This window comes from Eretmochelys imbricata, chromosome 1, assembly GCF_965152235.1.
Source record: "Eretmochelys imbricata isolate rEreImb1 chromosome 1, rEreImb1.hap1, whole genome shotgun sequence".
Taxonomy (NCBI): domain Eukaryota; kingdom Metazoa; phylum Chordata; order Testudines; family Cheloniidae; genus Eretmochelys; species Eretmochelys imbricata.
The window spans coordinates 37,815,767-37,838,610 of NC_135572.1; the positions used below are offsets into that span (position 1 = coordinate 37,815,767).

At 40.0% G+C, this 22,844-nt stretch overlaps 1 protein-coding gene across 1 annotated transcript in view; it reads right to left on the reverse strand.

The window, feature by feature from the left end:
* The window catches only part of CWF19L2 (CWF19 like cell cycle control factor 2), a 169,302-nt gene that overhangs the window by 38,943 nt on the left and 107,515 nt on the right, over positions 1 to 22,844 (reverse strand). Inside the window, exon 13 of the mRNA XM_077808705.1 lies at positions 812 to 1,024. Coding sequence (XP_077664831.1) covers positions 812 to 1,024 — 213 coding nt within the window. The remainder of the gene's footprint in view (positions 1 to 811; positions 1,025 to 22,844) is intronic.

Sequence of the window (22,844 nt, forward strand, 5' to 3'; positions counted from 1 at the left end):
TACAGAACCCCTATCAAGGATTAAAGCTATTCTTCCTCCCAACAGAAACACCAAGAGTTAATAACAACACTGCCTATCAGCCCCTAAATGTGAATCCCTACTGGGACAAAAGAGAAGGTGCAATTTACACCCCCATATGCTCTCTTCAGCTTCTAAACAAGATTGGGGCTAATTTAATTGAAGGGTAATTATCATGATACTATTTTGTCTTCTGAATGGTTTCCACTCAACCTTGTTTTGTCTTTCTGAATTATACTCTACTCCTTAACTGCTTCTAATTCCTTCCTACCCAAAGTAAACTTTTTTCTTCTTATATATTCTAGGGTGACCAAAAGTCCTGATGTTATTGGGACTGTCCCAATATTAGGGGTTTTATCTTGCATATGCAACCTATTCCCACTCCTTCCCCCATCCCAAGTTTTCACACTTGCTATCTAGTCACCCTAATCTATTCACACTGACCCCCATTTGGTCTTTTGCATATTCATCTACCTTCTGTAATCTATGTGTTCAGCTCTTATCATTGTTGCAGTGCCCTTGAGGTTTTTCCATAGATACCAAGGTCATCTGCAAATCTGAAGAGGATCAAGTTCTGAGAATTAACTTCATCATGCAAGACAGATTCATATTTTTTTTTATCTCACCCTTGAGGAATCTTCCTTTCTGTTTAATTGGAAGGGCCAGGAAAATAACACGTGAATCAATAAATCATGCCAAAGAAGCAGTTTTATTTTTAATCTCAGGAAATTCTAGCACTAAACTGCCTTCCTTTATTTCTTTCCATGCTCATGTCAAATTGCTACTTTCTTACCTTGATGCCAATTGCAATAATAAGATGTTTTGGAAGTTCAGGGCTATCAAAGCAATATGGGCACTTCTCCATACGTGCAACAAGCTGATGATGTTGATAGATTGCTTTTCTTCTGTGTCTTTCCTCTTCTTCTCCACTCCGCTCTCCCTTAGCTGCTTTGGAAACAAACATGTCATCCAGTGTGTAGTACTCTCTATCACTTTTTTCTGAAAACTAAAAAGAGACAAAGAAAAAATATATATGTACAAATGAACAGAAAAGAACTAGAATTATGTAGGACATTCTAGTGTTCTTTACTTAACCAGAGAGGAATGGTATCTAGCAACAGCAGTGTTTCCTTTCACATGGCTTTTTCCAGACACATAATTATGAGATGCTTGGGTCAACTGACAACAATCATATGATACCCATGACAGATAAAGTAGCAAAAATTCAGTTGAATGATATAAACAAGCAGAATACATCATCACATTCCGTTTCAAGATAAACTTCCTTCTGGAATGGCAAATATCTAGTCTGATATCTTGAATTTATATAGCTTAAATTTAAATTGATATACAAACTTCATCCAGTGCTTTTTGATAATTTTGACCTTTGGAAGCTTTTGTTTAGTATCCATTGTGATTCCCAAATGTACCTAAAATGGGACAAGTGTCCAATACCGTAAATATAAACAGGTTTCTCTACAATTTTTTTTCATGGTAATTTTTTTTCTAAATATCTCATTTTCACAGAACAAATACCATTGAGTTTTACTTGGCATTAACCACCTGTATGTTCTCTGTAATTTTACATCATGCTACATAAATATGATACGGATATTGTTTCTGAAAAAAAAAAAAAAAGTCTTGGCACCTTTTAAGAATAATTCTTACCACTGGAGTAAAATAGAAAACATGTTTTTCTTATTTATGTGCACTTTCTTTATGCTGAATGAGAGAATACATTCAAACAGATTTTATTAATACTCTCTTTTCCTTCTTCCTTCTACTACCAACAATGCCCATAAAATCATCTGTCCTGAAATACAGGACTCTATTGCTAGCATTCATATTTTGCACATACGCACCTATGCTAATTCTCCTTACCAATTAAACAGTATTTAGCTCACTTATGTAAAAATGTTATCTTCAGTCTCAATTTTTATTCTTCCTTGCAAGCAACTATTGCAAACATGGATTCTCTAGCCTAATTTAACCTAAATAAAAACATACTCTCTCTATTCACAGACATTTTATATACACATTATCTGATTCTAGGTGGAAAAAACAAAGCTTTTAAGTCATCAGGCCATAAACTGTAAAATTGTAGTTGACTCCCCAGTACATAAAACAAAAGCTGTCAAAGTGTTGGATTCCCTGCAGAGTGATATCTAAAAGTTTGTGGTATCTAGGTTTCAGCGTGGTTTCCAAAGAAACCACACAGATGCTCCTCTACATTTTTCAAATAAATTACAGCAAAAATCCCTATAATTTGTGTGCACCACATTTAGTACTGATCAGAGTGTGCACTGCACCATCTATACAACTAATTCTACTTATCTTGACAATATACTTACAATATTATATAAAAATATCATTTGCATCATCTTTAGAATTATAATTTTTCTGCAAATAATCTCCCATTCTTTCTTGTGTGTGCAATAAAGAAACTTATTGTGGGATTTCTTTTAAATTCTTAAAATCAAGACCTTCTCTATTAAGGTATTATTTATATTTAAAAAAATGCTACAATGCTGTGTTAGTCTTTTGTTATTGATTCTGCCATGCCTGCAGAGTGGTGGTATATATTCCTTTCTGACTTCCCATTTACTGCCCTCTGTACCATACAGTGATCCTAATTTAAAAAGTATAATTAGCAAAGATTTGTTATGAATGCATGAAAAATATTTTCTCACAAAACTTTTCATTATGCATTTTTAAAAATGTGATGTACTATTATTATTAAAAGTTCTGCTCTCTTAGATTCCAAGGATTTTATATTCAATAATACATGTTTTTTTAAAAAAAGTGTTCAAAAGAAAGGACTTTACAACACTGAAGATTTATCAGTTATTTCAGAATTTGCCATGGTAAACTAAGTCAATACATTTCTAAAAGAAGAGATGGAAAATTGAAGACTGGGGCCAGGTAAAAAAATCACAATAAAACAAAAAATAAGTATTTTTGGACACCATCAATAAAAACAGGTGATTTATTGATCTGGCTACAGAAATTTAATAGGAGGAGCTTTCTTGTTAGGTCTCTGTGACCCTAAGAACCTCTTTATGCCAACCAGCAAAGGGTACACTCAAAGCAGTATTGTCAGAATATTTAGTCAATGATGTAAGGTATGTATGTAAACTGGTCATGAATATTATTGCATGATTTATGTATGGGTTGAATACAAAAAATTATGTACTATACTGGAAATATGTACTTAAAACACGTTGTGGAGGCAGCTGATAAACAAGCCTGCCAGGCATCTGGTCTTCAACTGGAACACTCAGTCGAAAAGGGACCCTGGTGGCTCCAGTCAGCACAGCTGACTGAGCTGCTAAAAGTCAGGCTGGCCGTAGCATCAGTGGAGCAGGCAGACAGGCTCTGTGCCTAGCTCCTGGGAAGTGGCCCGCATGTCCCTCCAGCTCCTAGGCAGAGGGACAGCCAGGGGGCGCAGTGCACTGCCCCAGTTTCAGGTGCCAGCCCAAGTGCCGGCTCAGCAGCTCCCACTGGCCAGGAACTATGGCCAATCGGAGCTGTGGGGGCAGTGCCTGTGGGCGGGGGCAGTGCACAGTGCCTCCTGGCCACCCCTCTGCCTAGGAGCCAGCTGGACACGTCACCGCTTCCTGGGAGCCACCTGAGGTCAGCGCCACCCGGAGCTCCCACACAACCACTCCCTGCCCCATTGCCAAACCCCTTCCTGCACCCCAACCTCCTGTCCCAGGCTGGAGCCCCCCCACACACACACACACTCTGAACCCCTCAGCACCCCAACCCCCTGCCCGGCACCCCCTCCTGCATCCCAAACCTTTGACCCCAGGCCCCACCCCAGAGCCTGCACACCCAGCCGGAGCCCTCACCCCCTCCTTCAGTGAAAATGAGCGAGTGAGTGAGGGTGGGGGAGAACAAGCGACGGGGGGGAAGGGGGAGTAAGTGGGGGCGGGACCTCAGATGGGGTGGGGCCTTAGGGAAGGGGCGGGGAAGGGGGTGGGGCAAGGGTATTCAGTTTTCTTAAATTAAGAAGTTGGCAACCCTAAGTCTGCCCTAGACAAAAGCATGTGGATTTACATGCTTGAATCAAGTTAGCAGACAGGTAACAAAACAGCATGGCTTGATTACAAGAAAGGATAGTGAAAGTACATTTGCATTTATGGTAAACAAAGTGATCAAGCTGATCAAGAAAGCAAACTGAGCAGAGGATAAAGAATGGGCTTGGTGCCTGCACCCTCAAGTACAAGCAACAGGGAAAAAGAAAAGGAGTACTTGTGGCACCTTAGAGACTAACAAATTTATTTGAGCATAAGCTTTCGTGAGCTATAGATGCATCCGATGAAGTGAGCTGTAGCTCACAAAAGCTTATGCTCAAATAAATTTGTTAGTCTCTAAGATGCCACAAGTACTCCTTTTCTTTTTGCGGATACAGACTAACACGGCTGTTACTCTGCAACAGAGAAAAGGAACTTTATCTGGTTTTACTTTTCAAAGAATATATTTTAAAGGTTTCTGGGATATAAAAGGGAAGAAGGGGGACTCCTTTGTTATGCATCACATAGGGGACAAAGGACTCAGCACCCACCGATTCTGAGAACGGTGGATCCTCCTTCCTAAGGGGCTGGTCGCTTGATGTAAGTCACAAAGTTGCTTATGCAAATATTGTATCTTACTGAAGTTAAGCTTTAGTGACTAGAAATTGTTATTTTTGTTTTGTTTGTAATCATAACTTTCTTCTCTTGCTTAATATCACTAAAATCTATGTTCTTTATTAATAAAGATTCTTGCTTTATTATAAATTCAACTCAGTGCTGTATATTGAGGTATAGTGTGCATCTTCAGCTACCCTCACAGGCTGGTATGTGCACTGTCTGTTTAGAGATGGATTTGGTAATTTCTGTGAGTCTGCAATGACAGGGATTGGAATCTGCAGAGACACCACTCTGGCAATCTCGCGTTCACTGAATGTTACCCGCAAGGCAAGTATTAGACTGGCATAGTCCTGAGGAATTTGCTGCCAAGGCAAGGAGGCTGGAGTGTCAGGGAGCTGACACAGTTTAAGCTCCAGCTTTACTGAAGCAGAGGGGTAACACAGTGGCTTCCAGTACTGGGCACCCTGAAGAGTGTCACAGTCTCTGACTCTGTATTTAATAAGTGATGCTGTACTGCCACAGTATGTTAATCTGCATACTTTTATGCTAAACTTAGGTTGCTTCCAGATACAATTCACTGCAACTTTCACCTTGAATAATTTTAATGATTTCCTGCGTTGAAATGGCAAGACAAAGAATATAGAAAGTGCACTGTACAGCACATTTTGGTTTTGAGACTGCTGTATCTTCAGAATCGTAGCAGATTTGTGCATCATCAGTTCTGCATATAAATGGCACAGAATTCAAGAACAGTAAGAGATTTAATACAACAAATGCCTATCTGTAACAAATAGTGATATATATTAGACTACTAGTGCACCAGGACAGATGTTAATGGGAGGTATTTTGTTCAATGGGCATAATAAATCAGCTTCCAGGGCTGTATGAATCACATCCCTCTCTTTGTTGTCATATTGAAAAGTGACCTTGCAAGAATTTAGAAAAATAAACAAGTTTAGAGATATAACCAAATAACCAGGTAAGAGATTCATCCCATGAATGACTGAAAACATATCTGCCCACTTCCCTTTCTTCTGCACGTACTGAAGTTCTGCCCTTTTATATAAGGTCAGTTCCCCATCAGTGCTGTCATATCCACCAGAGGGCTCTACTGAAGCCCACGTACTGCCCATACGGCTGACTAATCTATATTTCTCCACAGAATGCACAATTTTGCAGTTTGCTTGAAGTTATGCTATATCCTATAGGAAATAAAATATAAACAGCTTCCCAAATCTAAGCATCTTATTGGGGGGGGGGGGGAACGACACAATACAGGCTCATTTGGTTGTTAATTTACCTAATGTCCTTTTTGCTTGGAGCACTGTGGCACCTAGATATAAAGTTACATTTTGAGAAATTTCTTGGCAAGCCACCTTAAATGTGTTGTACAAATGACGCTAGTTCAGACCGATCAAATTCCTTTTCAGGCCACATTTGAGAAGCCTCTTTTTAAAAACAGAGGGTCTTTTACTTAAGAAAGAAAAGCTCTTAAGTCGAAAGGATATTTCTTCTCATAACGAAAAACATTAAGCCAACCATATCAAATATTTTGAACATGGATTCTTAAATATCTTTGTGACTAGCATCTATGGCTAAATAATAAAGATTCAGCAAACTGAAACCTCTGACAGGTTTCAGACTAGCAGCCGTGTTAGTCTGTATCCGCAAAAAGAAAAGGAGGACTTGTGGCACCTTAGAGACAAATAAAGAAATAAATTTGGTATTCTCTAAGATGCCACAAGTACTCTTTCTCTTTGTGAAACCTCTGAGTGATAGTTCCTCTTGTACTGGCTCTTCTGCAATGGAGTCCTGTCAGCATGAACCACTGATCTATTTACATGAGTTGACTCTACAGTGCATGACTACTTAATTCATTTTCTCTTTCCTTTGAAGACTAAATGTTCTTGGGAATGATCTCTCTGCCTGACATGTTCAGATCTGGCAACTTGTTAATTACAGTAATTGTAATTCTTGACCCAACTGGCAGCCACAATAATTGAAATGCAGTCTTTTGAATATAGCAAAATTTGCAAAGTATCTCCTTAGCTTTCTGGGTCTCTGTTCAGGTAATCTGATGAAAAACACTTAGACCTTATTTTCCAGAGCAGATAAGTAGTTTTCTCCTGCAAAATGGGACCATTAATACTACTTATTCCTTGAATAATTCTTATACTTCTCCCCATATAGTCCTATAGCTTCTGAGCAATATGTTCAGGAGGTAAGCATTTGTATTTCCAAATGATTGGAGACAAATCTTTAGGACGTTTGGTCTCCCTAATACCACTTCAATCTCTCTGGTCACTCGATTACAGACCTAAAAGTCGCAATATTACAACAAAAAGACTTCAAAAACAGACTCCAATGAGAGGATGCTGAATTGGAATTAATTTGCAAACTGGATACAATTAATTTAGGCTTGAATAGACACTGGGAGTGGATGGGGGTCATTACACAAAGTAAAACTATTTCCCCATGTTTATTCATAGAATCATACAATATCAGGGTTCGAAAGGACCTCAGGAGGTCATTTAGTCAACCCCCTGCTCAAAGCAGGACCAATCCCCAATTTTTGCCCCAGATCCCTAAATGGCCCCCTCAAGGATTGAACTCACAACCCTGGGTTTAGCAGGCCAATGCCCAAACCACTGAGCTATCCCTCCTGCCCAGCCCTGCCACTGTTCCTCAGGCATTCTTGTCAACTGCTGGAAATGGCCCACCTTGATTATCACTACAAAAGGTTTTCTCCCCCCTCCCCCCCTCCGCTCTCCTGCTGGTATTAGCTCATCTTAAGTGAGCACTATCCTTACAGTGTGTATGGTAACACCCATTGTTTCACGTTCTCTGTGTATAGAAATCTCCCCACTGTATTTTCCACTGAATGCATCCAATGAAGTGAGCTGTAGCTCACAAAAGCTTATGCTCAAATAAATTTGTTAGTCTCTAAGGTACCACAAGTCCTCCTTTTCTTTTTGCTAATACCAGTTTATTTTCCAAAAACACATACGACTTTTTCCATATACTTTCTTGCACAACAAAATTTACTGTTTAAAAATGCTCTCTTGCTCCATTTTACTACATTACTGTAGATCTATATTTATTAAAGGGGAGAAGATTCCTGGGGCCTGAAAACAATTATTTAAGAAAAATGGTTTTGGTGTCAAAACCAAGTTTCTGTGTTCCCATCATTGAAGAGTATGGGAGAAAACAGAACTCACACTAAGGGAATAAATGTTTATTTTGTTGCCTATTGTCCCATACACCTTATGTTTCCATGGAATTTTGCAGACAATTAAAAGGCCTATTTTTTCCTACAAAATGTTGAATTCTAGTTTGCTAAAAATTAGAAATCTAACCTGCCTGCCCCCCAAAAATGAGGAAATAAACCACTAGTTTCAAAACTATCTGGCAACCAATCCAACAACATGCAAATAAGAGTCCCAAGCATGTTCCATGTGGGAGCTCCACTGTTCTCTTTAATTACTCCTTAAAACTGACAAAAAATAGGTAGTAAAAAGTGATCAAGGGGCAAGCACAAAAGAAAAAAAAGTGGCTGGCACTTGGAAGATGGCTTAATCACACACAGAGAACCAAAGTTAGAACAAAAGGAGAACAGGATAAAAGGAGTACCACCTCCAATAGAATTTAAGAAAGGACCATGCAAAAAGGCTAAGTTAAAAAAGTTGGCACCTCAAACTGCTACAAGTTACACAGGTTTCTTATGACCCTCTAGTTGCCATTATGTTGGTGGGGACTGATGAACATTCTGGTCTCTCAGCACAATATGGATTGCTGGCAGGGATGATGAAGCACCAGTATACCCAGCTGCACCGTACACATGATTTCCTCACACCTGAAGAATACTCATCTATTCGCTTAGGGCAGTTGTAAGGTTCCCTTGATGCTGGTACAGCAGCACAAAGGCGACTTAGCAGGACTGAGAATCTGGCCTATTATGCATAGAATGAAACAGCAAGTTAACAGATGAGAGACCAACTTAATAGATGAGAAGTAAGTATTCTATTCAGGTGAAATACTACCCATCCCTCCAATACCAGAAAAGTTTGGAAAATAATCTCCCCCTTTCAATTTCATAAGTTAAAAATGTCATTTTCCATCCACAACATGGAATACACAAGTATAGAGTTCCTATATCTACAAAATTAACAAGAAAGCTTTATAGTGAAAAAATGTACCCTACTTTTTTCTTCATATACACATTTTCTTCAAGCATTGTACACTGAACTTATCCTTTCTCCATACTTTTTTGTTGCTTCCACGTGAGACTTCTTTAAGTTTGCTTATAGGTTTCCCAATTTGTATTGCATCACTGTCAAACTTCATCTGTCTATTGTTTAATAACAGCCATTTTGAAGTACTAAAAAGAACCCAGCTGTCTAGTGAAAAACTGGGCCAAATAGAAAAAGCCCCATCCACCATCTTTAGTGTTAGCAAATAGTGAACACTGAGCCAATCAGCGAGACAACTGAATTTTTTTTTTTCCCGTATGGACAGCAGAATACCTTTCACAAGCACTGGAAGACCAGAGTCATCCAGCTAATGGGCATTCTTTCATAAACTCAAGGTAGACTGGCTTCTTGATTCAGTCCATGAACACTCACCTAAACACAAGGCATTCTCCACATGAAAAGAAATCTTAAACTATTCTTGTTTAAATGGAAACATGCAGCAACAACTTACTTTGGGGATAAGATTAAAATACTTAGGTTCAACTATAGATTGTTAAATACAGTACCTGAATTTCTGCAAACGGGAGTCTAAATGGCCAAAACAGGAACAAAACCAAATTATCAAATTTGAGCTGAGGGCTAGATGACTCGAGAAACTGGTGCCAGGTATCTATAGATACGGCTCAAATAAATCTGGAGCAATTTAATATTGTCACTTGTTCAAGTCTAGCCCAGACTAAAAAATCCTGTCATCTGTTAAATTGGTTTATGGTCTCAGTCCAGTTCCCATAGCCTAGCGACTGTAGACAAAAAACACATCCACAGCTGCAAGCGGAAAGATTGGGCATAAAGACTAAACTCCCCACTTCAAGTTAGAGGCAAACCTCTAGAATATGGGAGACATACAGGTTGGGGAAGCATGAGAAATTATACACCTGTACTAGTTCTGTGGATACAGCTGTTCACCTCCTGGCTGAAAATATAGTGTTTTTCACATGCACTAAATTCATTAAAAATGTATTGAACATGAGCAAATTTAATGTAATTTCCCATAAACCAGTTAACATCCTCATATATGCAGAACTGTTTATTATTAGCACTATAACTATATTGCTCCATTAACCTGAAACTCTATTATTTCTGGACACCTAGACCTTCACTTATATCTTTTTTTCCATGTCCCACTCCCACGTTTTCTAACTATTCTCCAAACCCATCTGTTGATATGATTAGCAAATTTTAACTTGAGTAATTACATTCTGCATGCTTACACTTCCCCATACTCTCACTGGATAGGATATTTTTTATTTCCTGTTCTTAACCATTGTATAATTTTGCTATCTGATATTGAACAGTTGCAGCATTTCACCCGAAAAGTGACAGAATTTCAGGGATAGATGGAGTAATCCTTGTATACAGTTTGTACAGAGTTGCAGTCTGTATTGCACTCTGGAATGAACAACTTTGGCATAATCATAGAATCACAGAAATTCAGGGCTAGAAGGGAACTCAAGAAGTCATCATGTCCAGTCCCTCCATCCTGCGGTAGGACCAAGTATAACTAGACCACCCCTGACAAGCTTTTGCCTAACTTGTTCTTAAAAACCTCCAATGACAGGGTATCAACAACCTTCCTTGGAAGCCTATTCCAAAACTTAACTAACTTTATATAGTTAGAAAGTTTTTCCTAATATTTAACTTAAATATCCCTTGCTGTAGATTAAGACCATTACTTCTTGTCCTACCTTCAATGGACATGGAGATCAATTTATCACAGTCCTCTTTAACAGCCCTTAACATACTTGAAGACTTATCAGGTCTCCTCCCACCCCTTGATCTTGTTTGTTAAAGACTAAACATGTCTAGTTTTTCTAACTTTTTCTCATAGGTCAGGTTTTCTAAGACGTATCATTTTTGTTGCTCTCCTCTGGATCCTCTCCACATTTTTCTTAAAGGGGTGACAACCAAAACTGGATGCATATTCAAGCTGATACCTCACCAGTGTTCAGTAGAGCAGGACAGTTACCTCCCCTAATTTTATATACAACTCTCCTCTGAGTACACCCCAGAATGATATTAGCCTTCTTTGCAACCGCATCTGTCAAGGTTCCTCCCCCACTCTGAACGCTAGGGTACAGATGTGGGGACCTGCATGAAAAACCTCCTAAGCTTAACTTTACCAGCTTAGGTCAAAACTTCCCCAAGGTACAAAATATTCCACCCTTTGTCCTTGGATTGGCCGCTACCACCACCAAACAAATACTGGTTACTGGGGAAGAGCTGTTTGGAAACGTCTTTCCCCCGAAAACACTTCCCAAAACCTTGCACCCCACTTCCTGGACAAGGTTTGGTAAAAAGCCTCACCAATTTGCATAGGTGACCACAGAGCCAAACCCTTGGATCTGAGAACAATGAAAAAGCATTCAGTTTTCTTACAAGAAGACTTTTAATAGAAATAGAAGTAAATAGAAGTAAAGAAATCACCTCTGTAAAATCAGGATGGTAGATACCTTACAGGGTAATTAGATTCAAAACACAGAGAACCCCTCTAGGCAAAACCTTAAGTTACAAAAAAGATACACAGACAGAAATAGTTATTCTATTCAGCACAATTCTTTTCTCAGCCATTTAAAGAAATCATAATCTAACACATACCTAGCTAGATTACTTACTAAAAGTTCTAAGACTCCATTCCTGGTCTATCCCCGGCAGAAACAGCATATAGACAGAGACCCTTTGTTTCTCTCCCTCCTCCCAGCTTTTGAAAGTATCTGTCAAGGTTCCTCCCCCACTCTGAACTCTAGGATACAGATGTGGGGACCTGCATGAAAAACCTCCTAAGCTTATCTTTACCAGCTTAGGTCAAAACTTCCCCAAGGTACAAAATATTCCACCCGTTGTCCTTGGACTGGCCGCTACCACCACCAAACTAATACTGGTTACTGGGGAAGAGCTGTTTGGATGCGTCCTTCCCCCCCAAAATACTTCCCAAAACCTTGCACCCCACTTCCTGGACAAGGTTTGGTAAAAATCCTCACCAATTTGCCTAGGTGACTACAGACCCAGACCCTTGGATCTTAAGAACAATGAACAATCCTCCCAACACTTGCACCCCCCCTTTCCTGGGAAATGTTGGATAAAAAGCCTCACCAATTTGCATAGGTGACCACAGACCCAAACCCTTGGATCTGAGAACAATGAAAAAGCATTCAGTTTCTTACAAGAAGACTTTTAATAAAAATAGAAGTAAATAGAAATGAAGAAATCCCCCCTGTAAAATCAGGATGGTAGATATCTTACAGAGTAATTAGCTTCAACAACATAGAGAACCCCTCTAGGCAAAACCTTAAGTTACAAAAAGATACACAGACAGAAATAGTTATTCTATTCAGCACAATTCTTTTCTCAGCCATTTAAAGAAATCATAATCTAACACATACCTAGCTAGATTACTTACTAAAAGTTCTAAGACTCCATTCCTGGTCTATCCCCGACAAAGGCCAGCATATAGACAGACACACAGACCCTTTGTTTCTCTCCCTCCTCCCAGCTTTTGAAAGTATCTTGTCTCCTCATTGGTCATTTTGGTCAGGTGCCAGCGAGGTTACCTTTAGCTTCTTAACCCTTTACAGGTGAGAGGAGCTTTCCCCTGGCCAGGAGGGATTTCAAAGGGGTTTACCCTTCCCTTTATATTTATGACAGTATCTTGTCTCCTCATTGGTCATTTTGGTCAGGAGCCAGCGAGGTTACCTTTAGCTTCTTAACCCTTTACAGGTGAGAGGAGCTTTCCCCTGGCCAGGAGGGATTTCAAAGGGGTTTACCCTTCCCTTTATATTTATGACAGTATCTTGTCTCCTCATTGGTCATTTTGGTCAGGTGCCAGCGAGGTTACCTTTAGCTTCTTAACCCTTTACAGGTGAGAGGAGCTTTCCCCTGGCCAGGAGGGATTTCAAAGGGGTTTACCCTTCCCTTTATATTTATGACAGTATCTTGTCTCCTCATTGGTCATTTTGGTCAGGTGCCAGCGAGGTTACCTTTAGCTTCTTAACCCTTTACAGGTGAGAGGAGCTTTCCCCTGGCCAGGAGGGATTTCAAAGGGGTTTACCCTTCCCTTTATATTTATGACAGTATCTTGTCTCCTCATTGGTCATTTTGGTCAGGTGCCAGCGAGGTTACCTTTAGCTTCTTAACCCTTTACAGGTGAGAGGAGCTTTCCCCTGGCCAGGAGGGATTTCAAAGGGGTTTACCCTTCCCTTTATATTTATGACAGCATCACATTGTTGACTCATTCAGTTTGTGATCCATTATACCCCCAGATTCTTTTCTGCAGTATTACTGCCTAAGTAGTTATTCCCCATTTTATAGTTGTGTATTTGATTTTTCCTTCTTAAGTGTAGTACTTTGCACTTGTCTTCATTAAATTTCATCTTATTGATTTCGAACCAATCTTCCAATTTGTCAAGAGCATTTTGATTTGCAATCCTGACCTCCAAAGTGCTTGCAAGCCCTCTGATGTTGGTGTGACCCACAAATGTTGTAACATACTCTCCACTCCATTATCCCCTTGAGTTTGGGGCTTGTGTTCTATTACTGGGTGGGCAAAGGAGAGCTTGAGATGGCTGGGTCTTATTTTATCTATTTACATATATTGAGCATATAGATTTTAGTAATAAGTATATGAAGAAAGACAACTTAATTTTTCTCCCCGGTGACTAGTGATTGCAGCAGGAACAACAATTTCAGGGATAGATGAGCCTAAAGTGAACACTGTGACAGGCTGCCAGATTCTAGAACCCTCCACAGTGAGGCAGGGCTACTCCACCATTTCTTCTTGGCTCCCAGACCAGGCAAGTCTTATTAACTCCAACTCAGGATGACAGAAGTTAGAGATTCTCTAAGATAACATGTGCTAGCAATAGATACAGGAGATCTTGCAGGAAAAAATCCATAGGAACAGTGAGCTCAGAAGAAAATTTAGGCTAATTCTTAAGGTTTGCCATTTTAAGTAAAGAATAAAGGAACACCCCTCCAGAAATGGGCTGAAGTTTGAAAACTAAAATAGTATGTTGTATTGAGATGGGAGTAGGGACTCAAACTATTACATCTAAACACATATAGTAAAGGGATCAGGGAGACAACCATTGTCCCTGAACATCTTATAGAAACATAACTTTTTGTGGTGGAAAAAAAATGCCATTTTACCCTCTCAAGGTTTCTACCAATTCCCTTTTTGTGGTCATTTCATGGGATGCAAGCAATTGGATATGACACCATCATTAATATTTAAATAAGACTTTTCATTTCTAGAACATCTCCATATCTCAACACTTTAATTGTCTGACTTAGGTAAGTCACTTAATGTAAACTCAAAGTACAAGACTGGAAGTCTGGTGATCATACTATGTACTTTCCTCAGCTACTGATGTATTAATGCAGCCAGGGTAGATCACTGTAATATTTTCACCTATCTTCAGTGCTAGCTGTACCAATATGAATTTCCAACTCTGCACTTTTAGCTGTGTGTTAATTAAAGTAAACTTGGGAGAGTCCCTACTGCACCCGTTCTCAATAAAAAAATATACAGATCAAATGCTAAGACAAATCAGTTACATAATTGATTACCCGCAGGGGAAATTCTGGTGAGGACATTCTAAGAAGAATCTAATGAACTGCATACTCTACAACACTTTACTGTCATTTTAGTACAAATCAAGAATCTGAGCTCTTTAAATATATCAAATACAACTCAAAGGGAGAGACCAGGACAATCCATTCTTCAAAGAAGGCAACTAGTACAGTGGAATCACAGGTGAAGAGTGCTCAATCTCCGATTTCAGAACATGAAGTCAAACCCATGAGATGCAAAAATCAGGCAGCTGCAGACTAGAGTAGACCATAAAAAAATAAAAACACAGAACAACAATTTCCTGCTGAAACCAACTGATGGGGTCCTAATAATAAAAATAGAAAGCAGAACAGAAATCAAATGCCAAATCAATCTAGTCAGTGTTTCCTTCTACTCCAAAAGATTTCATGATCTACCGTGAAGTTACAGATAGATCCAACACCACAAATATTGAAAGGGACTATTATTTGAATATTGTCACAATGTTACCAAGTTTAAAACTTTACCACCATTTTTCAAATATTCTTGTGGTGGAACTCGATATGGAACTTCTCTGCTACTAGCCTCCATAGAAGAGAGAATTTAGAAATGAAAAATATTAGAAATTGGGTAATCATCTGGCAACAAGTTTTCCTTGTGTTTGTTGTTTTAAGTAGCAAGGGGAATGCCTAATTTTAATATATGTTCTCTTCAAAATAGCTAATAATAATACTTTTTTTTTTAATTTTCAAAGCACTATACAAACGCTAATTAATAGATCCTGTTAAACACGTCCCACATTTCAGACAAAATAAACAAGTCCGCCAAGAATTCTATCTAGCGATGAAGTAAACAATCTGGTCAACCTAACTAGATCAAACGTCTCTCAGCTCTGGATCAAGTACTGTGGATGATGAGACTTCTGGAAAATAGAACAAAAAGCTCATCTAAACAAGTGATCAGCTTAATGAAAAAACCTGACTGCATGAAGGGAGACCAAAACACGAGTAACATGAGACCGCTCAATTTCAAGAGAATACAGCATGGTCAGAAAGAGCCAAGGGTGCTAACATTATTCAGCTATTTTACTACAGTAACTCCTCACTTAACGTTGTAGTTGTTCCTGAAAAATGCGACTTAAAGTGAAACGATGTTAAGCGACTCCAATTTCCCCATAAGAATGAATGTAAGGGGGGGGGTGGGGAGTTAGGTTCCAGGGATTTTTTTTTTGCCATACAGTGCAGTACTGCACTATAGTTGGGAGGTGCCCCCGCCTTACCCCACACAGGCACCGCCCACTGGCACTGGAGCCAATGAGGCAGGCAAGGAGGCTGAAGGTGTTGTAGGCTAGGAGAAGCATGTTGCACAGCAGCAGTGGCAGCTTCCCCTACTCTGCAAGCACCAGGGGTGGGGAGGAGGGCTCAACCCTTGGCCCGCCCACTCCACTCCTTCCCCCAAACCCCCACCCTTAACCCACCTCTTCTTCCCCCCCTTTACTCCGCAAGCCGAGTCCTCGCTCCTCCCCCCTCCCTCCTGAAAGCCGCAAGCCAGCTGATTGCTGCGGGCAGCAGGTGGGGGGAGAAGGGGGAAGGCGCTGATCCACGGGGTCTGCCGGTGGGCGGGAGGCGCTGTGGAGGGGGGCATAGGGGAGCTGATGGGGGGCTGCCAACTGTGGACAAAGCAGGCAGCCAAACAACATTATAGCAAAGCATTGCACAACTTGAAATGGAGCATGTTCTGTAATTGACCAGGGACGTAAGATTGAAACAACATTAAGTGAGGAGTTACTGTACTGATTAACCATATCGGAAGAACCAAAGCAAAATCCTTATATGATGATGATCCAATCAGACAAACTTAGATCTGAACTTGAAACAAAATCCAATATATGACATTTATAGATGCCACTAAAAAAGCAGAATGGCTGAAATTCAGAAGACTGAAATAATAAATTATAAATGCAACAATGAAAAAAGGTGGAAAGATCATCTAGCCAGATGTTGGAATAACTCAAGATAATCGGTGAGAAAAATTCCAAGATACTGTGAACATTTTCCAGAAATCGAAGTATTGTGTGCCATTGTTGCCAAGGCGGCCAATGGCATTTTGGGATGTATATGTAGGGGCATTGCCAGCAGATCGAGGGACGTGATCATTCCCCTCTATTGGACATTGGTGAGGCCTCATCTGGAGTACTGTGTCCAGTTTTGAGCCCCACACTACAAGAAGGATGTGGAAAAATTGGAAAACGTCCAGCGGAGGACAACAAAAATGATTAGGGGACTAGGACACATGACTTATGAGGAGAGGCTGAGGGAACTGGGATTGTTTAGTCTGCGGAAGAGTAGAATGAGGGGAGATTTGATAGCCGCTTTCAACTACCTGAAAGGGGGTTCCAAAGAGGATGGATCTAGACTGTTCTCAGTGGGAACAGATGACAGAATGAGGAGTAATGGTCTCAAGTTGCAGTGGGGGAGGTTTAGGTTGGATATTAGGAAAAACTTTTTGACTAGGAGGGTGGTGAAACACTGGAATGCGTTACCTAGGGAGGTGTGGAATCTCCTTCCTTAGAAGTTTTTAAGGTCAGGCTTGACAAAGCCCTGGCTGGGATGATTTAGTTGGGGATTGGTCCTGCTTTGAGCAGGGGGTTGGACTAGATGACCTCCTGAGGTCCCTTCCAACCCTGATATTCTATGATTCTATGGTGTGCGAGAAATAAAAAGTAAATGAATAGTCATAAAAATGATGGAAAACATTTTTTCCATTAACATTAAGATTTTGAAATAAAGGTATTACTTTGACTTGGACAATAGGTTTTATAAGTTGCTGGAACTGACTTAACATATGTTTGTCAAATACTGTGCTTAGATACTATGGTAATGGTGTCACAGAAAATCCAGAACGATTATTTATTTATTTATTTACTAACATAACTGACACCCTTCTAGGTACATATAATAGCAACAACCACCTCAAAAATTATTCACAGACAACTTCAGTTTGTAGAAAAATATACAAATACTATCAATAAAGCTTCACAGTTACAGAGCACAAATTAAATGAAAGGAAGGGGTGAATTATCTCCAGTTAATTATCACAGCTCAGATACTTTTTCAGCTGAGATTTGAAATGAGATGGAGTACAGATGAGGCAAAGCATTACTATACAGAAATGTGGTTCCAGGTAACAGAAGCTTTAGAGAAGGCTTTTAAATCAGGAGAGTGGTGGCTAATAGCGGATGAATGGAGGGAGAAGAAAAGGGACAGACACAATGAATGAAATCATGGCTCTTTGGGAGTTTTTTCATTGACTTCTATGGAGCCAGATTTCATCGGAGGTCTGCAAGGTAAACTGAAGAAAATTAATGCAAAGTCTTAAATAAAGACACTTTAGAACTGAACCCTAAAAAGACTAGGAAATCAAGAAGCTACATAAGGAAGAATGTACGTATGGGTTGATTGGAGGGGGGAGAAATGGGGTTAGGAGAGATGCCATATGTATCTTTTTGTACGGTATGCGACAGAAGGCAGCTAGTAGCAAATTTCTGGGACATGAAGGGACCATAGAAAGTTGTTGGGACCAGAAATTGGAATGGTTAAGGCAATACAAGACATAGACAAAGATTTCAGCTGAGGTAATATCAAGATAATGGAGCATGTGAGCTAGTTTGCAGAGATCACAACAGGCAAATTTACAGACACTGGATAGAAAATATGGAGGAAAAGTTCTTTGCCGAGGATGATGCAAGGCTGTAAAGTAAAGGAAAAATGGGAGTTCTGAATTTTTAAGGCTAATAAAAGAGACTAATCTATGTTTGAAGATGTGCCCTTAGCTCAAGACAAGGTTGTCTGTGTTAAGCATTTAGCCAGAGGAAGCTGAGACAGCCAGAAAAACGTGACCGAAGTTACAAGGAACTAGGTATGCGGAACAATTGTTGCTGGTAGAAAGAACAGAATTGGGAAAGGAAAATGTTAAGACAAAAAAAGGAAGTTATGGCTAGGAACAGAGTGTCTAATGATAATATAAAAAATAAATAAAAAAGTTCAGTGTTGTTGTAGCTGTGTTGATCCCAGGATATTACAGAGTCAAGGTGGGTGAGGTAATATCTTTTATTGGACCTACTTCTGTTGATGAAAGAGACAAGCTTTTGAGCTTACACAGAACTCTTCCTCAGGTCTGGGAAAGGTAGTCAAGAATGCAGATAAGTACAAAGTGAAACAGATTGTTAAGCATAAGGAGTTAACGCATGTTGCAAGAGACCATTCAAATCCTTCCTCAGAAAACTCCAAGAGAAAATATACAACTTCATCCCCCAAATCCCACCAAATGCACCTCCTACATACTTCCCAAGATATGCAAACCAGGGAACCTAAGCAGATCCACAGCACTCTTATTGAAGGAAGATCAGGGCTCATAGACTTTAAGCGACCATTGTGATCATGTAGTCTGGCCTCCTGCACATCACTGGCCACAGAACCTTACCCACCTACTCCTGTAATAGACCCATAATCTCTGGCTGAGTTACTAAAATCCTCAAATCATGATTTAAAGTCTTCCAGTTACAGAGAATCCATCATTTACTCGAGTTCATATTAGCAAGTGACCCATGCCCCATCTTGCAGAGAAAGGTGAAAAACCCCAGTCTCTCTCACAATCTGACCTGGGGAGAAATTTCTTCCTGACCCCAAATGTGGTGATCAGTCAGACCCTGAGAAATATGGGCAAGACCCACCCAAAAAACATTTGGGAAAGAATTCGCTGTAGTAACTGAGAACCACCTCATCTAGTATCCCATCTCTGGCCGTTGTAGATATTTGCTCCTAGCAGTCGCAAATGAGCTACATGGCAATCTAATCATACCATCCCCTCCATAAAAGGTATCAAGCTCAGACTTGAAATCAGTTAGGTTTTTTACCCACATTGCTCTCTTTGGGAGGCTGTTCCAGAAATTCACTCCTCTGATGGTTAGAAACTTTAGGCTTGAAATTAGACAAAACTTGTTAATAGCCAGTTTCTATAGAAATCACCTTCAAATCACTGAAACTCTGCAACATTAACCACCACTCTCAGAACATCATTCTCGTCAACATGGATGTTGCTTCCCTATACACCAACATCCTCACCATCACGGCATCGTTACCTGCTTCAGATATATACAAGACAATGGCAAACAAGTTTACATTCAAAATCAAACATTTTGTCCAAACAATGGGTGCCGCCATGGGTACTAGGGTGGCTCCCCAATAAGCTAAGCTCTTCGTGGGCCACCTCCAGGAAGAATTTCTGGACAAATGCACCAAGAAACCATTGATATACCCAAAATGCATCCATTATATTTTCATCCTCTGGACAAATGACCTAAATTCCTTCACAGATTTCCATCACAACTTCAGCAATCACTACCCAGCCATCATATTCTCTCCAGAACACTCCCACACCAGCATCAACTTCCTGTATATCACAATCAGCATCACAATGGAACCCTACAGACAACTCTATTCAAGAAACCCATAGATCACCACACTTATCTTCACAGATCCAGTGACCAAACACACCAAGAAATCTGCTATCTACAGCCAGACATGCAGGTACCACAGAATATGCTCTGAGGAGAAAGTCTGGGATACACATCTTAACACACATAAAACCACCTTCACCAAACAAGGACATTCTACCAGAGAAGTAGATTGAAGCATGGAACAGGCCACCCAAAAACCCCAAGAGAACCTGTTTCAATACAGAAAAAAAAAAAAAAAAACAACACTAACATACACTCTTATAAGTGGGGTGGTACGTGACAAATATGGGGAATCATTAAACAATAACAATCCATACTTGATGGGGATCACATCCTGAAAGAACACTTTCCCTAAACCCGTCATCTGGCCTTCAAACAACCTCCCAGTCTTTCCAAGCACATCATCAGAAGCAAGCTCCCCAGAGGCAAGGCACACCAACTCAAAGCGGCACCAGACCCTGCCATAACAGATGAAAAACCTGCAGCCATACCTTCACTGCTATGATGATCAATACCCCACCATGACACACCTTTCCAGATCCATTGGTCCTAAACATGCCTAACATGACATGTGGTGTACCTCATCCAACACACTAAATGCCCCCAATAAAAACTATATGGGTCAAATGAGACAATCACTACACTCTCGAGTGAATCCAAACAGAAAAATGATAAAACATAAAAACCCCTTATTACCGAGGGCAAACACTTTTCACAAAACGATCACTCCATATCTCATTTGTCCTTGTCCTCAAAGGAAATCTGCACAACACCTTCAAAAGACAAGCCTGGGAGCTTAAATTCATAACTTTGCCAGACACTAAAAATCATGGCCTCAATAAAAACACTAGATTTATGGCTCATTAAAACAATCTGTTACCCACTAACCTGCCTTTGTCCTACCATTACAGAGGTGTTAGCTCCCACTTTCAACTTGAATTGTCACTTGCAACGTTAACTCCTTATGCTTAACAATCTATTCCAGCTTGTATTTATCTGAGAGTCTGAGTACCTTTTCCAGACCTGAAGAAGCCTGCCTCTTTCACCAGCAGAAATTGGTCCAACTAAATATATTACCTTACCGACTTTGTCAACATTTTTATTAGACACATTATAAACTTCCATATTAAAATTTACTGTTTTGTATAGACAAGGAGGAGGAATATGGAGTATGTTAAAGAAACTGATCAATGATTTATAAAATAATCTGTTACTGGGACATAACATGAATGACCACAACAGCTTCAAAAATTATGTGACTGCGTATATATTCTCTTTCCTTTCACTGTGAAGCAGCAAGCTGTATTCCTAGTAGCATAGTGTGCTGTGTGAGACTGTAATTAGCAGTAATAACCAGTAAGTACTGTTGGCTTCTCTAAGACCCAGAGGAAACCCAGAATGTTTTTTTAAATACTCCTCCAAGGAAAAAAATGCCCACTATCCTCTTGTACTAAAAGGAAAAGAGGCAGGAAGAAACCAGCCTTGTAATGTGCATTCTGCAATTGATTTTTCCCAGTTTTAGCTTGGGGTTTGATATTTGTTATGACGATGAGAAGGAGGATGCCAGCATGGAACTCAAGAGACCTGGGTTAAATTGCCTGCTCTGCAACAGACTTTCTGTGTGACCTATGTTAAGTCATTTAGTCCTGGGCTACACCTAAAATTTATATTGGCATAGATATGTTCAGTCAGAGGTGTGAAAAAACCACATCACATAGCCATTCCAGCATGCCCAGCATAAACACAGCTGTGCCGACAGAAGAGGGTTTGTTTCTGCATAGCTAATGTCGTTCAGGGAAGCGGTGTTCCTACACCAGCAGAACTGCTCCTCCATCAACACATGCTGTATCTATATTCGGAGGCTGTGCCAACACACCTATATTAGCACAGGTACAGTTTTCACGGCCTTAATCTCTGTGCTTCAGTTCTCTCTCACGGAGGGGTGTTGAGAGGATAAACACTAGAGCTGGTGAGGAATTTTTCATCAGGGGCATTTTCCACTTCGAGGATAATAGAGCTGAAGAGAGAAAGCTATTCAAAAGCTGATGCAAGTGTGTCTATCTTGGATACTTCATGGCCCCATTATCATAGTATCTGAGTGTTTCACAATATTTAATGTATTTTTTACAGGGGTCTGGAAAATAGAAATATCCTCCTGTGAAAAATTTAGTGTTTTTGAAAAATGTTTTGAGAGAAGGTGTTTCCAGAAAAATTCTGTTTACAAAATGGAATTTTTTAGCTTTCTCGCTGCCTGCCAGGAAGGCTCTTGCGAGTTTCACAGTCAGGCAGCCAAAAGAGCTGAGATACTTGGCCTCTCTGGCCCCAGAGCAGTGAGGAGGCTGAGTATCCCAGCTCTTTGCTTCTCTGGTTGTGGAGCTGCAGAGGAAGGTTGAAAGCCAGGTAGGCAAAGAGTCAGGGTGCTGAGCCTTGAGGAAGCTGAAATTGAGAAGGCCCCTCCAACTGGCTAGTTGGGAAGCAGTCATCTCAATTTTACTGATGAATTTTTTTTATATATATATAATTTTTTTTGCAAAATTGATATTTCCCTATGAGAAAATTTTGACTTTGCAAAATGGGCATTGAACTCAATGATCTAGCCAGTTTTCCATCCACCTTATACTTCATTCATCCAATCCATACTTCAACTTGCTAGCAAGACGACTGTGGGAGACCATGTCAAAAACTTTACTAAAATCTAGATATATCATGTCCACCACTTTCCCCAAAGCCAAAGAGCCAGTGATCTCATCATAGAAGGCAATCAGGTTGGTCAGGCGTGACTTGCTCTTGGTGAATCCATGTTGACTGTTCTTGATCACCTTCCTCTCCTCCAAGTACTTCAAAATGGATTCTTTGAGGACTTGCTCCATGATTTTTCC